Source organism: Taurulus bubalis (assembly GCF_910589615.1).
Source record: "Taurulus bubalis genome assembly, chromosome: 11".
Taxonomy (NCBI): Eukaryota; Metazoa; Chordata; class Actinopteri; order Perciformes; family Cottidae; genus Taurulus; species Taurulus bubalis.
In genome coordinates, this window is record NC_136599.1 from 5,024,024 (window position 1) to 5,042,559 (window position 18,536).

Sequence of the window (18,536 nt, forward strand, 5' to 3'; positions counted from 1 at the left end):
ATAGGGAGTTATTACTAAATGTGTGTTTGCCGCCAGAGAAAAGATAAATCCACGCCTACTTTTTCAGCCACGGTTTTGCACACATTTTAAGTAGGTGACTGCACAAATAGGTGATGTAGACGCATGTTTGGCAACGCAAAGCCCCTTGAGAGTGTGAGCGACTCCGCAAAGCAAACAAATTTACGTTTTTTCAGGCACGAAAAAAAGGCTGTGAAACTGGGAAAATGATCCCCGAACTTCAGTAGCCTCATTGAGACCAATTACAGCTCCCCAGCGTGCTCCTGACAGCTTCTAAGATGAAATCAGCCATCGTGTTATTCCTGTCTCTGGATCCCCGGAGGGCCTCTGCGTGAGGAGCCGTCCTCCCAGCAGAGCACTGGTCCCAGTTAGAGGAGAGAGGATGTGACTCACTGTCCTCTGGTCAGCTGCTGGTCAAGTGGTCTTGTTTCTCGGGTTTCATTTTATTGCAGTGACTGTTCAAAACCCCCGGATGACCCCCCCCCCCCCCCCCCCCCAAAAAAAAGAAAGAGCTCCTTTTGTTCAACAAGTGAAGCATTAAAGACATCACTGCATCTCTCTAAGCAAACGCCATAAATCCAGCTCGGACGTTCGGTTCTTTTTTAAGCCCGAAAGCAAAAAATGTGTAATGTGGGTAATGAAGAGACGAGGAGGCGGGCTCTTCCTGTTCTGCTGAGTCCATCACATCGCGTCCGCTGGGTCTGTTTTTCTAATCCCTCACCGTCTCTATTTGAAGCTATTGTTGTTTCCCCCTCAGAGCGAGAATTTACCCTCTCATTTCCTCCTCCTTCCAGATAAACAGGACAGGTATTTTTGGGGTGTTTTAGCGGATGTGTGCAGGGGAGCCATTGTTTTTCTTCTAACTCCAATATGTCACTTCCTGCCCCGCCACAGAATGCCGTTTCCTGCCCCAGCCTGGTGGCCTCAGAGGTTCCTCCGTCGCCGTCAGACGTGTCCCAGGACTTCACCTTGTCCCTCAGCAACATCCAGGAGGTAACGCTAGACAGACAGAGCCTCCGGCTAACGGGACTTGGACTTTGTCCAATGTGCATGTTGTGAAAATGATTGGAATAAAACAGAAGCATATGGTGCGTTTGCTTCAAGCCGAGTTAGACACAGATGGATGTTTGTGTGCCGGGTCAACGCATGAGAAGAAGAAAGGGAAGAAGAAAAAAAATAAAAGCGGAGCTTGGGTGATCTCCACATTGCAGAGACAGAGATGAAAATGAAGAATGAGCGAGTATCTTTCTGCTTATGCTGCTGGCGGCTCAGCCGGTGTCCGACTGCGACTCGCTGAGTTGCGTCCTCGTCAGCACGGCGCACAATGTGAGGCGGGAGCTTTACTTCACTCGCCTTCAATTTTAAATGCAGTCCTTTCCAGATTTCTTTTTTTTTTAAACTCCCATTCTCACTCTTAATCCATGCTGAGCGAGTCCGGCGCTGATCCCGCATCACTGATAAGGACACAACTGGGATCTTCGAAGGAATAGCAAATAAATAAAATTCCAGCGCCGACTATAGTTGCCGGGCGCGGCCGGTCAGACGCCTCACCCCGGCTGGCCTTTTCCAGCCCTCTCTCCCGGTGTGTTGCCATGGTGACAGACACCGAGTCACATGAAAACCCACACGGAAATACACACACACACACACACACTTCCTGAGGGCAGCCTGGACGTGACTGGATATTCATACTACTGCTGTTTTATCATGATCGTATATACAAATCCAGGCTTGAATGAGGTCTTCGTCACGAGGTCTTCGTCATGAGGTCTTCGTCATGAGGTCTTCGTCATCGCCGTCACTCTGGAATTTGTGGGGAATTTTTTGGTTTGGCTCCCACACTTCTTTTGGGATAAACATAAATTAAATTGTTTAGACTTTCCTGTCATAAACCGTCAAACCGTAAACACGGAGCGGCAAGTAGGGCCAAAATCTTCTATGCCGGTATAATTCATTTTTATATCTCGGTAACGATACACATCATTAAGTAGTTTCCTGGTAGGTCAATAAATAAATAGCCTGTATTAAATAACCCTATGGGGAAGCTTATTTTTGTATTTTCCTGCTGGAATTAAATACTTGAGAATTGATAAGTATTTTCTCATTTGATTGATAACTTTAGTGCAGAATGAACACAACAGTTTGAAGAGAAATTACGATATATATATATATATAAATATATATATAGCTATGCACTGACTATGTTTACACACATGCAGAGTAATTAGATTGAGTTTTATTAAACTGAGTTTTAGTTAGTATGTGTTTGTTATTATCACTTAAGACAACGTAATTAAGTTTCAAGATATCTGTATATATGAGTTCCTCATGATACAATTCCACTGACAAACATATATATATATGATATAATATCATATTTAATTACCGCTCAGCGCTAGTTCTCAGAGTCCAGGAAACATTTCCCTGTGTGTTGTGTTGAAAGAACTTTCCAGAAGCACCAAAAAAAAATAAACTAAAGCTTCTGTGGTGTCACAAAGCACAGAGAAATAGTCGTGGATGAAAAGTGGACCAATTTAAGCTGCTGGGACTCGCAGACATGGTTTCTTCCACTTTGAGTAATGACCTCTTACTGCTCTTACCTATCCCCGCTTATTTATGGCCTTACCGTCACATACCTCGGCTCGGAGGAACTCATTCAACTCGTGTTTTCATGAAGACTGAATTCATATTCATTACTCTGGCTCCCAGATGACTCGCAGAGATGTGGGAGTCCAGATGTGTATGAATATGAATTCTGAATGGATTGCATCTTTTCCCTGGCAGGGACAATTATTGCGAGGTTATTTCAGTCCCCTCCCCCCGCCCCCCAATTGTTTCTTTGCCGAAGCTCTTTTTTTGTGTGGATAGTAACGCCGTGGTTATCTCATTCTCGGAACAGCGTGGTATCACAGTTTGCCCGCTAGTTATCGCTGAAATACGGCACATAGTTTTAAATAAGTGCTTTCGCTCCACAGGGGGAGGACCTGGAGTGCGACTTTGGGACGGAGCGGCGGTTCGAGGCCACGTGGATGAACAGCTCGACTGTCAAGTGCAGCGGAGTCACAGTGAGTACACGCAGCGACCTTCAGGAAAGAAGGAACTCCTTCATTTTCCAAGCCGAGAATGAAAATCAGTTAAGCCGAAAGCTCGGCTACCGTGCATTTACTGGCTCAGCGGGTTCATTATTGTTAGATTTACTCGCTTGTAACTTGTTTTTATTGCAATTATTATAAACCCTTGTTTACAAGTTGACTAAGAACGCCTTTGACTGCATGTGTCTTTTTTTTTAGCTGTCCACCAACCAGAGGAGCCAGGTTTACCACCTCAACCTGAGGAGGAGAGGACGCTTTAGCGGGCGGACGGAGGACGTCTTCGTGGACAGCCCTCGGCCAATGAGAGGTGAGCTTGTGCAGACATGCACATTATAAAACAACAAGATGAGAAATAGAGTTTTCCATTAGCCACGCTTCAGCCGTTCGCCCGGCTCTCCTGTATTTGAGCGTAATTAGAAACTGGCAAAAACAAGGGGAGAGAAAAAAAAAAATATGACATGGCGTGCCACTGTGGCTCCCAGAATGCATTTCACCTGTGCACAAATGTTGTTTTTTTCTGATGAGGCTGGTGGATTTGATTAGAGCTGGAGGAACCGCTTACGGGGGACAAACGGCGTTAGACTGCCTTTCACTTGCAATAATAGTAGTTTGTGTATTACAACACATAATTTGCAAACTAGTAATTTACCGTGCGATCACATTCTGCCACCATCTAATTACACATAATGATTATAGAACACATGGGAGCCGCAATTGAAGGTGTGATCAATGCAAACGCGTACAAGTGTCCGCATGTGTTGTTTGCGAATGCAGTTTTGAGCTCCATGACAACAGTGAGATGATGAAAAGAGGCTCTCGCATTGTTCAAAAACTGGGCACGTTCTCCGCTGCAGCTGAAAGCCAGATCCCCGTCCCAGATGTGCTGTTGGCGGTCCATGTGTCTAGCATGTGAACAACAGCCCTGGGCCGCAGCCAGACACTCTGCACTGTTAAGGACACGGCGGCGGCGTCGCAACATGCAGAATCATCACATTTTTAAAACACATGCGGGCACACACACACACACCTCTACACACACCGACACAGACACTGCATTGTGAGCACAAATGTACAGATGCACATGCAGTGATACAAATGGGATGTCTCACTGGGAGGCACACTGGAACATGAACATAATCATCTGTTTCTCGCTGGCTTTGTTCTCTTCCACTCCTCTTTTTTTTTTCTCCCTGGTTTATTTTTACAGCCGCGCATATATCATCCTGCAAATGCTTATGCTGTTTATTCAAAACAAGCGGCCCATATGGTTCCTATAGAGTCAGCTATAAAAAATATTTTCGGAGTCTACAGCGCTTTAAGTTAAGGCCACACAGTTCAATGGTTCTGTATTAGTGTAATAATTACCTCTACCTCCCGTCTCCTTCTTAGTGGAGGTGTACAACTGTGGAGTGGGGAGCTCCGACTGCTCCCAGTGCTGGGGCCGCGAGGACCAGGGCCACCTCTGCGGCTGGTGCGAAAACATCTGCAGGCCGAGGGACGGCTGTCAGCCCATCGTGGATCAATGCCCGACTCCTGAGATCCACAAGGTGAGCTCGCAGGTTCAACACGAACACGAAGCCCCGCCTCCTGTCCTTCAGCTCTGTTTTCGAGCCGTCATCATCACGGGGTCACTCGCCCTGAATAGAGTCTCATTAAATCAGCTCACTCAGTAATAACACGAACACTCGCTCTGCCGCATCCCTCGGGGGAGTCAATCTGCAATCACTCAGAAGGGCATGGGAACACCTTTTATCGCCGCGTAACTACAGTATGAGTGTCATGAGCGTGTTGAGCTCGTTGTGTCGAAGAACCACAAAAAGAAAAACGCGAATAAGAACCAGGAAAGGCTTCTTGGGGTCTGCGACCACAACGAGAGCGGGGGAAAAAAAACCCGCGCTGACCACGAGGAGTGTTTTGCCTCGTCGACACGATTAGCGGCGGGACCGCTCTTTTTAAAAACTGTTTATGGAGCTCATTTGCATGATTGTATTCATTTGTTTTGTCCCCAGCTGTAACGGAGGGGGTTGGATTGGAGCCGTCCTCCGAACCCTTATATCAGCACGGCAACCGCAGGCGGTCATGGGAAGCACGGCTCACATGCTACTCAGTCGGCTTGAACTTCCTGTAGATAAAAAACCTGGTCGGCCCAGGAGAATAAACAGGCGAAACAAAGCACACACATACACACACACACACACACACACTCTCACACACGCACGAATATATTGCACGGCCATATTGAAGCATTCATGATTAGCCCTCATTCTTTGTAGCTGTCAGCATACTGTGACTAACAGGATGCTGTGTGAGAGTCTAACTTATATGGACTTCTTACGTGACTGAATTTAGCCGGGCTGAGATGCCGTATGCGTGGGTAGACCATTGTTGCAGTGCTCTCTCACACACACACACACACACACACACACGCGCACGCATTGGCCGTCTCGAGAGAACGGATACTGAGGGCTGTGGTTTTTGTGGGGTGTGTGATGCAACGCTTTGGCAGCCATGTTTTCCCAGAGAATCCACAGGGGTTTGAGCCCGAGTGCTCCGGCTTAAGGAGGATAAGATCAGGCTCTCCCTAAACATTCACACACTCGTATACACCGCAGACCTCGTGACACCAGCCAACACGACGGAGAGTGTTTCTCCTGCTCTGCTTTGTCACCTGCAATTTCTATCACCGGCACCAAAATATCATTAATATGGAGGTTTTCATTATTCCTTCAACTTTGCTACCTAATTGTGAAAAATGTGCCCTATTCCGCGGGGTGACGTAAGACAATAGAGGCATTTATCATCTCCGCAGGGCCTTTTATTCTCTTGTTATGTGTGGGCTGGTCCACTTTTAACAAAAAAAAAGGAACCACCACATTGATTAGATGAACCAAAACAGGAACTACCAAACATAGTTCATCCCCGACATGAAAGGAAAGAGTCTGGGTGAGACGTAACGGGGTTGGGAGAGAGGATGGAGACGGGCACAGTGCATAGTGAGAAGCCTTTTCCTGTTTTTGTCCTCGCGTCCTCTTTGATTAGAGTGATGCTGGACTGAGGAAGATGAAAGCTCCGGACCTCGCAGAATATAACAAAAAGGCAAAAACATATGGATTTTATCAGTGAGGGAGTTCATCAGGAACAGGTTGCTTATCTGCTTCGACAATACGCTTTTGAATACCGGGGTGTGGAATACAACATCCCTTGTTGGTTTTTTTGCAGCAACACATTCACACCCTGTGATCTCCCTGCAGGCCTGGCGAGGTTTGCGCTGTAAATCAAGACGTGTGAGAGGTGTAAATGAACAGCGTGCCAGCTGATGTTGATGGCAATGCTCAACGGCACCGCGGAGACACATGAGGTGCTATGAGGCTCTCGGTGATGATGATAAGTAACTCGAGCTCTGGGTGCTTTTAGTCTGTCCTCAGTCTGTGTGTATGTGAGCTCTCACGCACATGTATGATGCGTTTGAAGGAATGTGCTTCTGTCGAAGGAAGTGTAGATATATATATATGTATGTGTGTATAAGTAGGTTCACATTTGCATTGTTTTCCGTGGTGTAGATCCCACGGAAATACTCCGAGTAATGTCTCGGCTTGTTTCCACACTTGCTATTTTAGTATGAAAATAAATACGCTCTGTCTTTGCTTAACGGCCTCCCTGTTTTTTAGCTGGGAAACACAGGCGGTTTATTTATCTGCGCTGTCGCTCTTCAAGTTATCTGTATGCAGCGGCCGGCCTCGTCCCCTCACCTAGACCAAGCAGAAGTGCTGTTTTCATTCGGAGGCTCTCGGTGTGTGTGTGTGCGATGGAGCCGGAGAGGCTAATAACACAGAGGGGTCACGCTGACCTCGGCTCAGCCGGAGGGGGGTCAGTCGGAGAGAGAGGCCCGCACGCAGCTGGGCTACAGCGGCAAAATGAGAGTTGATTGCTTCTGTCTGGGCGTTTCGGGAGATGCTATCTCTCTCGAAAAAAAAAGCCGGCGTCTCCCTTTGTGGTGATCGTGAGAGGTGACCGTCCTGCTCTTTTTTTTTTATATCCTTCTTGCTCTCGAATGGAAAGTTAAAAGACCAAAGGCGCGGGACGACATGATGCGCGGTAGAAATGGGGGACTGAGGAATTTGACGTGAAAAGATGAAAGGGAACGGCACTGAGCCCCTGCTCTCTCTCTCTCTCTCCCACCACCACCACCATCAGCATTCACTCTCCTCTCGACACTCAGTTTCCTAAATTGCCTCCCCACTCATCCACCTTTCGGCTGCGCTCTCCACCTCGCCTCTCCAGCCCTTTCTCTCTCGCTTCTGCCTGTCTCTTCTGGGATGTGAAGAGGGCTCTTAGGCTGCTCTTTATTTGCATGCGCTGTAGAGGATTAGAGGCTGAAGAGTCTCAGACAGGCGCAGTTAAGAGTCTCCTTTGTGTGTGTGTGTGTGTGTGTGTGTGTGTGTGTGTGTGTGTGTGTGTGTGTGTGTGCATACCCTACCCCATGTGTCTATTCTATCAGATCTCCAGCAGAAGAACACTTGTCCTTATCTGCCCCTCCTCGTCCAAAGCATCTACATTCTCTTCATTCTCTTAAGTCACGTTCATTATCACCCGTTATTAGTGGACATTTTTTTAAGGGAGGTAATCTACTTATTGTGCATATTACAGGGTTTTCACAGGATTTTATCCTCCCCCCGTGTTCATTTTTATCCGCTCTGTGTCTTGTCAGATCTCCCCCCTGAGGGGTCCGGTGGAAGGAGGCACCCTGCTGACAGTACAAGGCAGGAACCTGGGCAGGAGGTCTGGAGCGGTAAAGGTCTCCATTGGAGATGTGCCGTGCACTCTGCTGCCGGAGCTCTACGCCGTCTCTGTGGAGTAAGTACCATATAATAGGGCTGGATTATGATTCACAAATTTGCATGTGTAAGCGGTTGTCAACTGTTCTTTAAGTGTTTGCTCAAGCTTATCAGTATGCAGACACCTTTTTTTTTTACCCCCTTTGTACTTATCTCATTTAATTTCATCTGCATTGGCAGCATGGTCGTGGGTTCGATGCCCCACCCCGGCCTTTCTATGTGGTTTCCATGTTCTCCCTGTGTTTTGAGTGGGCGTCCTCCCAGAGCTTCGGTTTCTGCCGAAGGATGCTGTAAGGAATGACATCCGACTTTTCAGACCTACGCGGAAAATATCAAATCTGATTTCCGTTTTTGCGAGCGCCAATCGATAACGGTGGCGACTCCGACCTGGAACATCCAGAAGAGGAAGAAGAAGAGGAAGAAGAAGACGTAGACAATAAAGAAGACGACGAGGACAACAAATAAGATGAAGAAGAAGAAGAGGAAGAAAAAGACAATGAAGAAGAAGAAGACAACAAAGAAGAAGAAGACACAGAAGAAGATGACAACAAAGAAGAAGACGAAGAAGAAGACAACGAAGAGGAAGAAGTAGAGGAAGACAAAGAAGAAGAAGACAACAAAGAAGAAGAAGAAGAAGACACAGAAGAAGACGACAACAAAGAAGAAGACAAAGACAAAAATAAGACGAAGAAGAAGACAACAGAGAAAACAATGAAGAGGAAAAGAAGAAGAAGGCGACAACAAAGAAGAAGACAAAGGCAACAAATAAGATGAAGAAGACAATGAAGAAGACGAAGAGGAAGAAGAGGAAGAAGAAGACAACAAATAAGAAGAAGAAGAAGAAAAAGAAGACGACAACAAAGAAGAAGAGGAAGAAGAAGAAGAAGACAGTATCAGAATGGCAAGTGGGATGAAACTCACGTCCTATACATTAACATTGTGTGTATATTTAAAACACTGAGAAAATAAGCAGTTGTGCTGCAATCAAGAGATGTAGTGAGATGATAGCTAACAATTACCCGTCGTCACGGTAACCTGACATGCTGTCAGGCGGATAAGTGGTCAGGCGGAGATGGAGATCAAGCGATGGAAAGATGTGTCACAGCGAGCAAACCTCAAGGGAATCCGGACTTGTGTAAGTAAGTCGACCCTGAACGCGACGTGGAAGCTGAAGCTCCGCCCCCTCCAGAGATACCCGACTTTATTACATTTAATTGACAGGAGGAGCGAGCCGTCTCATACCGGACGACCTTATCTGCAAGGAAAAGCGTGGAAAAAATATGAATGGGTGCCACGTAGAGTCTTGAATACCTGTAATACCGGCTGTTATACATATTTAAAGGGAAACACCACCCATTTTACACATTATAGTATGTTTACAGGTAACATACCTTGAAGCCGCTCTGTGGATGCTTATCGTTATTTATCGAACATTTCATCTTTTGGTTATTTTACGCAGTTAGGACGTGTTTTCTCGTGCACGTGTGATGGCTTTACGCTTCTACACGTGTGGATTTGGGTCGTTTTTTAAGTCAGGAAACTGTAAATCCGAGTCGGACACGGTCTGTCTATATAACACAGACGAATCTGAGTTGCATTGTGGGTAATGGATTTACCAGAAAGATGAATGGATGGAATGAAAAAAAAAGATATCCTCTATAATATCTTATATTTCTGGCAACCAAATAAGTGGAAACAGAAATGCAAACATGTTGTTATTGATCACCCACAGAGTGGTATGTAAACCGTAACTTACAGTATCAAGGAAATGAAATAAGCTTTTAAAATCAGAGCCAATGATCTCCTGAGCTCTCCTTTAAAGAAAACCCCACATGGAACCACATTTAAATGAGTTGTTAAACTTCCTCCCACAGATCATCGCCCTCCCACACAACCACCAGAACGTCAACCTCCGCTGCACGCTTTAGTTTTTCATGTATTCACGAGGGCTAATTTTCACAAATATCATTATGCATCGCCGTCCCCCTCCTGCGGCTCAGGGACCATCACACTGTCACCATGGAGACTGCAGGACCCCGCTTTGACACCGGCATACCAGAAACTCTGTGGAAGCCGGTGACTCTCCGGTTACATCCAAACTTCCATTCAGCGCCTGCAATGTTCCTCGAATGGAGCTGTTTATCCGGCCTCGCTCCGCTGAAGCCGATCATTGTATTAAGGCCGGTTGGAGGGTGACCTGCGGGTCTCACCTGTCACTCCGGCTGCCTGACACATTCCTTCGAAAAAAACCTCCATTTTTTTTTTAGGAAAAACAGCGAATCACATTTCACTTCGGGGGTGTTCTCATCTGGTGTCGTCATTTTTCCGTCCGTGGCTTGTTATGACAGCAGAGCGTATCCTCCTCTATGGAAGTGGCACCGACACATCATAACACGTCACGCACACACACACACACACACACACACACACACACACACACACACACACACACACACACACACCTTTACGTTCCCATCCTTGTGTCTAATTACCGTAAAAGTCGGATTACAAGCCGCTCCTACCTCCGGTCAGTGTCCCGCTGTAGCAAGCTAGGAGCAGCGCTAGCTTGCGCTGCTGCTAGCTTGCGCTGCTGCTAGCTCCCCGCTGCTGCTGCTAGCTCCCCGCTCCTGCTGCTGCTACTGCCCGCGTCCCCTCTGCCCAAGTCGGGTGTCAAGCTGGGACTGGTCCCGCTACCTTCGGTGGTTGTTGGAGAGCTAGCGGAAGTTAGCGGGGGAACTAGCATGAGCGCCAGCTGGCTACAGCAGGGAGCAAAAGGGGACACTGACCGATGGTAGTAGCAGCGTGTAACCCGACTTTTACGGTATATGATCCTCACATTTAATATAAAATATTGCAGCTTTTTTGAAAACCTTATTCAGGATAAAAGCGTTCACCTGTTCGTATCACCTCCCTGAATCCAAAACAGAAAAATATCCCCGACCTGGCTCTTCTACTCGTGCCCTCTGCTCACTCACACACACGGCACATGTGACCTCATTTACCAGGGCTGTTGAGACAGGTGTCTGCTCGTGTGCTGGGAGGTGAAAGTTCACAGCTGTGTGCCACAAGGAATACGTGTGGCGCAGGAGAGCCCCGCACCGCACTCGCCCGGGTGTCAACATTTTAATTGATGGCACAGTCGGTCGAGGCGCACCTCATTTACTGGAGGACTTCTCCAGATTTTTTCCTCGCTATCGTGTTCATGTGAGCCTCGAGTGGCCCTCGCTCCTTTTTCTTTTTACCCGAAAACCCACAGAGCTGATTGTTGATGATCCTCATCAATCCACTCGAGGGAAATGATCGGAGACGTCTTCAAAAATACCGGCCTCTGAAACCCATAATATCACTGCAGTGGTGGTGGGGCGCTCTGGAATGTGGAGCCGGGGTCATCCGGGGGCTCGGTCTGCTCGGGGAGTGTGTGTGCACGTCCTTTGACTGGGATCACACCGCATCAGCTTCACACACAGACACACACACCAGGACATCAGCAGCTTTCTCGAAAAAAAAATCCCTGAGAAGGCCTTATTTCTTTTTCTATGTTTTTATATCTGATAGCGTTAGGAGACGCCACACACGATACACTTTGAGAAGTGGATTATGCACACAGGTCTTTTTTCGTGTGGACCCCATCAGACCTGTAGTCGGTCTACTGTCGCTTACTGCGAGCTATAAAACGTCAATCGTCTCGGCAAGTGTCGGATTCAGCAGAAACTTCCATTAATTTAAATCAATTAATCCTTTTTAATGGGTTAATCCATTTTCTGACACATTCTGGGTCACTTTAACTGCATTACTCATGTCATTAGGAAGCATTGCTATAGTCTGCAGGTTAAGCTGCAACTATAAGAAATGTTATCTCTATTGTGATCATTTTTTAAGCTATTTAAACTCAATATTTTCTGCATTTCTCTCTTTTACATTGTGATTCAAATACATTTTGGTTTTGGACGGTTTGCTGAGCAAAGCAAGACATTTTAGGAAGTCACCTTGGACTCATTTTTCCTTCTTTTTTTCATATATCAAAAATATAAATCGGGAAAGTAATCGTCAGGAGGATTGCTAATGAAAATAACGGCCCTATCTGTAAGGAGGGCAGTAACTCCAAGGCCACATCGCCCCCACTGGGTTTCCATCATATACTTTCACATTCCAGCCGATTGTAAAACAGCATTCTGTGTGCTATTAAAAATGTCTGACAAAGTCTTAAATTTGACTTTAACAACCCCGACCAACCCACCTCCTGTGCTCTAGAAGATATACTGGTTTTATGTATTTTTCCCCTCCACAGAATAATCCTCCACATTATGGTTCAGATATCATACAGTGTCACGTTCAGAGTTTGATGCTGAGCCTGGATCCAGTTCGGCCCGGGAGCAGTCCGGCTCTCTCTTATCCGCCTCGGGCTTGAATCTTTGAACAGTCGAGCTTCATTTTATCTGTCCCTTCTTTCTGTGAAACGACGCATTCCCTTCAAACAGGTGCTCTCCGAAAACCCTCGCGACTCGTAACTGTGTAATCTGAGTGTAATGGCATTCTTTACCTGATGCTCCTGTAATTAATGAGCACGGATGTAGACGTCTCTATCAACAGATGGCTGCTCCTGCGGGTTATTTAAAAAATGTCTCTTTTCTTTATACGGCTATTCAGGCTTATGGAGAAAATCCACGTTTTAATTGGGCTCATTAAATGCCACAGTGGTTTGGGTTTCAGTTAAAACAGAGCATTTGTTTGAGCCTGACATTTAGAAACACACTCGGAGGCGGTCTCAGACCCGACAGCCTTGACCCCAGCGGAGCCCCAATCTGTCCGGCCGAGCCTCATCTCGTCCTCCCACGTAAAAACACGGCTCCTCCGCTTCTGTAAATCCCACCACAATTCCTCTGTCAGTCACCCGGTCGCTCGCTGGGAATTTGACAACCACTGTAGCGCGGGGGCACCTGACTACATAAACCGACAGGGTGTCGAGCTGGAGGAGGATCATGTGAGGTGAAAAAGGTCTTGTGTGTGTCCACCACCACCAGTTAGTATCCCATTGAGGCTCCAGAACAGTAGATCCCTGTGTCATTAATACAAGACGTCCCCGATGACACGAGGTTTAATCACAGCCAGAAGGCGAAAGAACGAGCCTCTGCATCTTCTTAATCTCCACTGTGGTGAGACACATCTGGTCCAAGGCGCTTTTGATCCTGACATCTTCTAATATATGATATCTCAAGGCTCGATATTGGATTCCATATGTAAATGTGGTCTGATGAATTGGTTCATAACCACCATTCTCCGAGATTAATGACGTGTCTTGGATCTCTTTCTTCCTCTTCACAGCGGTTGGGTCGTACTTTATTAGATTACAATTATAAGCTTTCTCCTTTGGGTGTTCATAACCATTATCATCAATTCATTTTTGTATTAACTGGTCTCTTTTTATAATGTTTTGAAGGAGTTCACGTTATTTAATTTTTTTTGCAATCCCGCAGGCTGGTGTGTGTGACTGGGCGGTCGGCACACGAGAGGACGGAGGCGGTCCAAGTGGACGTGGATCAGAGCGGGACGGGCTCGTCGAGGGACATCTTCTCGTACTCAGTGAGTATTATTTACCCTCCTGCTGGTCCTCTGCTCTCTGCTCGCCTCCGCATTCTTCTCCCTCCTCTTCTTCTTCTACGCTCTCTCTTGTTCCTCGTTCCCCACTGGGAGAGCCGTCCCGAGTGTGACAGTTGAGTGTTAACAGATGCGTTTTTTTACGATTGTGAGGAATTCTGAGGAGTGTGTGGGAATCTTCAAACGCTCATCAACTGAGCAGCATTGTCATTCTGCACTCACTGCCAGCAAAAACAAATATGGCGATAGTTGGAATGTCCCTTCTCTGTGAATTCATCGCTGGGTCGAGGCGAGCCAGCCAGCATTGTGTTAATTGACCTCGACCCACACAGTCTCCCATTGGATTTGGAGTCTCCAGTCAGTGGAAATACCCATGTAAGCCCTTTGTTTCTTTTTGTTTATAGACAAAGAGTTGTTCTCATAATTCATAGTCGGATCATTTCAGCAGCTCTGCCTTGTGAGGGATCCCACATAGAAATTACCCCGATCACGAAGCCCCCCTCTTGATACACGAGGATGAAGAAAATCCAGAGACAACAGAGAATTACGCTGCGCTGTTGTGGGAAGTCCTCTCGGGGTTTGAGCCGCTGTTACACACGATGGGTGTTAAAGGGGAAAGATGTGGGAGAAAGAGGAAAACAGTTTTCGGAGACAGGATATGCGCCTCCGCTGCATCTCCTTTAGACGGAAACATCTGCCTCCTTGTACCAACTCTGACACACAAACGCACAATAGGTCTCCTCCAGACGCGCACACTGAGGAAGTGGATCCTGTCAGCGAGGATAAGAGGCTTCCCTGGAGGCGAGGTTCACGGCGGGGATAGAAAGTTCGGGAAAGAGCTGATGCTGGTAGCTGCAGAGCTGGACAGGGATATTCATCTTCGCCGCGGGGAACAATTGTGTGTGTGTGTGTGTGTGTGTCTTTGCATGTGCATATATGACTGTGTGTGTGCATGCAGTTTCTCATGCGTTTGCATGGACATGATTGCCTCTTAGTGTAGCTGTCCTGCAAGCTTCGAGCCCAAAGGCCTGTTGGCTCCAGCAGCACTTTAACATATTGCAGCGTGGGCTGTCTTCACAGTTTTCTTCACTAATTTTTACTGTTATAGTCAGCAGCTGTCTCAGCCGATCTCCAAAGACAAGATATTCTGAAAACGATTTTCATTCGGTGTCAAGAAAAGGCATCGGAGAGCAGAGTTTTGAGATGGCCCGTCTCTTCCAGCGACGGGAAGCTGTCCGACGCCGAGTGATAAATGCGTCGTGTTCAGTTCGGTGTCGTCTTCTTTACTCAGGTCCCAAAGCTGCACTCGCTGGAGCCGACGAAGGGCTCTCGTGCTGGAGGAACCGTCGTCATCATCAGGGGGGAACACCTGGACATCGGCTCTCGGGTCCGAGTCACCGTCAACAACACGCTGGAGTGCACCATCAGAGAGTGAGTTAAATGGATTGTAGGTCCGTGGTCGAAGGTGTTATGCTTTCGGGTTATCGGGCCGTGTGTCCATTCATTCTCGGGACGTTATAGGGAACGCCTGGTGGGAGGGGATTTCTTCAAATTTGGCACAAACGTCCAACTGAACTGAAGGATGAAGGGATTTTGATTTTGCTGGTCAAAGGTCACTGTGACCTCACGTCCGGCCCGTTCTCTTGACCTCAATATCTCAGGAACGCCTTGAGCGAATATCTTCAAACTGTCGCTCAAAATAATCCAGTGGTCAAAGGTCACTGTGACCTCACACAACACGTTTCTGTCTTAACTCAAGAATTCATATACTAATTATGATAATTTCACACAAATGTCGAATAATATGAAACGAAGTGAGGACATTTTGGACGGACGTGGATTTAAACTGTTAGCGGAGTCATACAACCACGAGGCGATCATTTTAGTTAAGTCTGTGAGATCCAGGTCAGGGTCTCCCTGTTAAGCACCATAGCACCTATATAGGGTGAGGCGGACCTGAAACTTCTATTTTTGCTGTGTTTCAATCTTTATTTACTCTTAACCAGTAACATATATACTAATATTTACACATCCGAACAAAAGCTCACATGGGTTGCCTTTTATTATAACACCCAAATTATTCAAATAGCCCTTGTGGTTGTAGAGATGCACCCTTTTTAGTTTGGGTATGTTATTTCGAGCAGAATCCTAAAAAATACCTTGTTTTTTTTAAAGGTTACCTTTAAGGAACCAATTTTTGGCTCTAGACCTTTTTTATTTTTCCCTGTGTTTGAGTCGTTGTAGGAACCCCCAAATGAATTTCAAAATTTCAAAATTGTATTTATTTGTTCAGCAAAGTATTGGGAAAAAAATGTATATCTGCAAAAAAAATCACTTTAAACATCCAGCACTATATGAGCAAGATTTCCCCAAAATGCCTCCTTGAGCGGTTACCAAGTTTTTCAAACTGTATCATGGTGCCCTACCAACAGCCCACATACTAATGAAACAAAACAAAAATCATAATAGAACACAGCATTTGTGTTGTTCGGTTCAAAAATGTTGTTTACGTAAATACTTAAACTTAACGGTTACTTTAATTATGTGTTTTTAAAGTTAAAAAAAAATGAGTGTTTTTACCAGGTCAAAATTTGAGACTGAAAAGTGTTTTGCTTGTTTTCAAATCTCAAGTAAGAACCATCCCACTTTTGTACCAAGTCTTTTTTTTGTTCCAAAATTTCAAAACAGTTATGCATTCATAATATTTACTTTGTTTTTTACATTTCCTTCAGTAAAACAGATGAAGCCATTCAGTGCACGATGCCTCCAGCCCTGCAGGCGCACACTGACTCAGTGGCAGTGTGCGTGGAGTTCGAGAACCTTCCCTGTCAAAGTGCAGAGCTTAGCACCGCCTACACCTACGAGAAGAACCCCACCATCAGCTTCATCCACCCCAAGAAGAGCTACCTCAGGTGGGTCGGCTGCTTCACGCGTCGCGAGCATTAAAACCCAAGACGTAAACATCTGGAGCTGGAGGACGCTGCGCTTCCCCTCCCAGAGTCACTGACATAAGTCATTACTGTAATGTCATCCTGATGTGCAGCTTTTTTCTCCCTTTTGTGTCCTAAATAGCTCCGCATGCGTTTGTTTGACAGCGTAGCGGCATGTCTTTGATGACGTGTGTGTGTGGATTTGCACTGCAGTCGAACTGTTTTGCATTATTATCTGGTCCCTTGTTTCTTTCTTGTTTTGGTGTCCCAAAAGTATTTGCATACCAGTATGAATTTGACATGTTTATGTGTGTGTGTAATGGCTGAGACGTGACTCTCTGTGTGTGTGTGTGTGTGTGTGTGTGTGTGTGTGTGTGTGTGTGTGTGTGTGTGTGTGTGTTGTAGCGGTGGCAGGACCATCACAGTGACGGGCCAGGGTTTTGATCTGGTGCAGACCGTCACCATGGAGGTGCTGGAAATTGGAGAAAAAGTGAGTAATCAGCGGAATTGTTTGTCCTTTTTTTGTATTTGATAAAACTCTCTGGGAGCTCATAATTAAGTAGAAGAACGGGACACGCTGTGTTTTTAATGTGTCACAAAGTCATCCCACAAAAAAATGAAACCTCACAAGGGTAGTTTCACATTTTGGGACACGAATAAATACAAATCTTTTCGCATCGCTCTCCAGAAAGCAAATACGCAGATTCAACCACAATGTCAAACTAATTATTTAAGAGCGATATGCGAATAAACAGTGAAGGTGAATTATGGAGCAGGTTTATCATGTCATTAACCATCTGAAAAGGCATGAAATGTATAGGAAAAGTCAAATGTGGGATCTGATTGACTACAGATCATATTTGAGTTGTGTTTAGAGGTTGTACATGGGGGTTATATATTATTGTAGCCCTGATTTTTATGTTTAATGTGATACCTAACATGTTTTTTCTCCGTTTTTTTTTATTTATACCATGTTTTTTTCTTGATTTGTACCTTGTGACCTGATATAAAAGGGACCCTAGGCCTCTACAGGTTAAGTCAACTCACTCAAATTTGGTTTCGTGGTTTAAAAAAACATTTATTTGTTGCTTCACCCAGACTGTAATCACCTTTTGTCTCCTCTGGTTCTCCCCCAGCTCTGCACAGTGGCCTCCCCCTTCACCATCACCTGCCCGTCCCCGGCGGCCGGCCAGTCCCAGCAGACCTCGGCGCAGTTTATCTTGAACGGCATCCTCTACACCGGCGACCGGCCCTTCGGCTTCGATAGCGAGGCGGAGGATGACGAGGGGGAGCCGCATAAAGGTCACTTCCCGTTGGAGTACGTGGAGGACCCTCAGTTCTTCACCGCCAGCAAGGAGAAGCTGATTAAGCACCACCCGGGAGAGCCGCTGACACTCATCATCAACGTGAGTGACACTGCTGAGGCGGGACGCTATGTTTGGTCAAGCGAATGCTCACCTTCTATTAGACACTGTCTGTTGGAGTCAACATTAGTTTAGTGGCATCAGTTCTGCAGGTATTTGGTCACAAAACAAAGTATTGGACGCGTTTCAATTTTTGATGATGGCACTAGTGGGATCAACAATTATATTACAGTTTATCTTCAGGGAAACAGGAATGTCTGCTCCACATTTCATGGCAATTCTTCCCCCAGTTGTCGAGGGATTCTAATTAAAAAAACAAAAATGTTGACAAAAATGTGGACCATGAGTGCCTGCAACCAACCAACCAAGCACCCAGAGCCACGCTGCTACCACAGCTAGTCTGACAACACTGATTAACCTACATTTACCTTCAGATGCTATCAGCAGAAACTATTGTCTATTAACAATCTCAGCTTTAAAAAAAGCACATTAATATTCAACACACAACATAAGAAGAACTGATGTATTCTCCAAAGGTTTCTCAAAGCAGCACCGCTGCATACGGCATGCAAGGCTGAGCGTTCCTTTATTCATATCCACACAAACCAGAGGCACATAAAGCACATCAAAGGGCCCCTCCGCTGAGACGTGTTGATTTCAGTCGGGGGCTTGAGGAGGGTGGAGGTAGAGGAGGAGGAGGGG

The 18,536-nt window shown here is 46.1% G+C and overlaps 1 protein-coding gene across 1 annotated transcript in view; it reads left to right on the top strand.

The window, feature by feature from the left end:
• Positions 1–18,536, top strand: part of plxnd1 (plexin D1) — a gene marked incomplete at its 5' end in the record, with an annotated part of 65,059 nt that overhangs the window by 25,262 nt on the left and 21,261 nt on the right. Inside the window, 10 exons of the mRNA XM_079226791.1 lie at positions 913–1,011; positions 2,994–3,083; positions 3,309–3,417; positions 4,500–4,657; positions 7,819–7,964; positions 13,420–13,525; positions 14,832–14,971; positions 16,273–16,452; positions 16,876–16,960; positions 17,607–17,876. Coding sequence (XP_079082917.1) covers positions 913–1,011; positions 2,994–3,083; positions 3,309–3,417; positions 4,500–4,657; positions 7,819–7,964; positions 13,420–13,525; positions 14,832–14,971; positions 16,273–16,452; positions 16,876–16,960; positions 17,607–17,876 — 1,383 coding nt within the window. The remainder of the gene's footprint in view (positions 1–912; positions 1,012–2,993; positions 3,084–3,308; positions 3,418–4,499; positions 4,658–7,818; positions 7,965–13,419; positions 13,526–14,831; positions 14,972–16,272; positions 16,453–16,875; positions 16,961–17,606; positions 17,877–18,536) is intronic.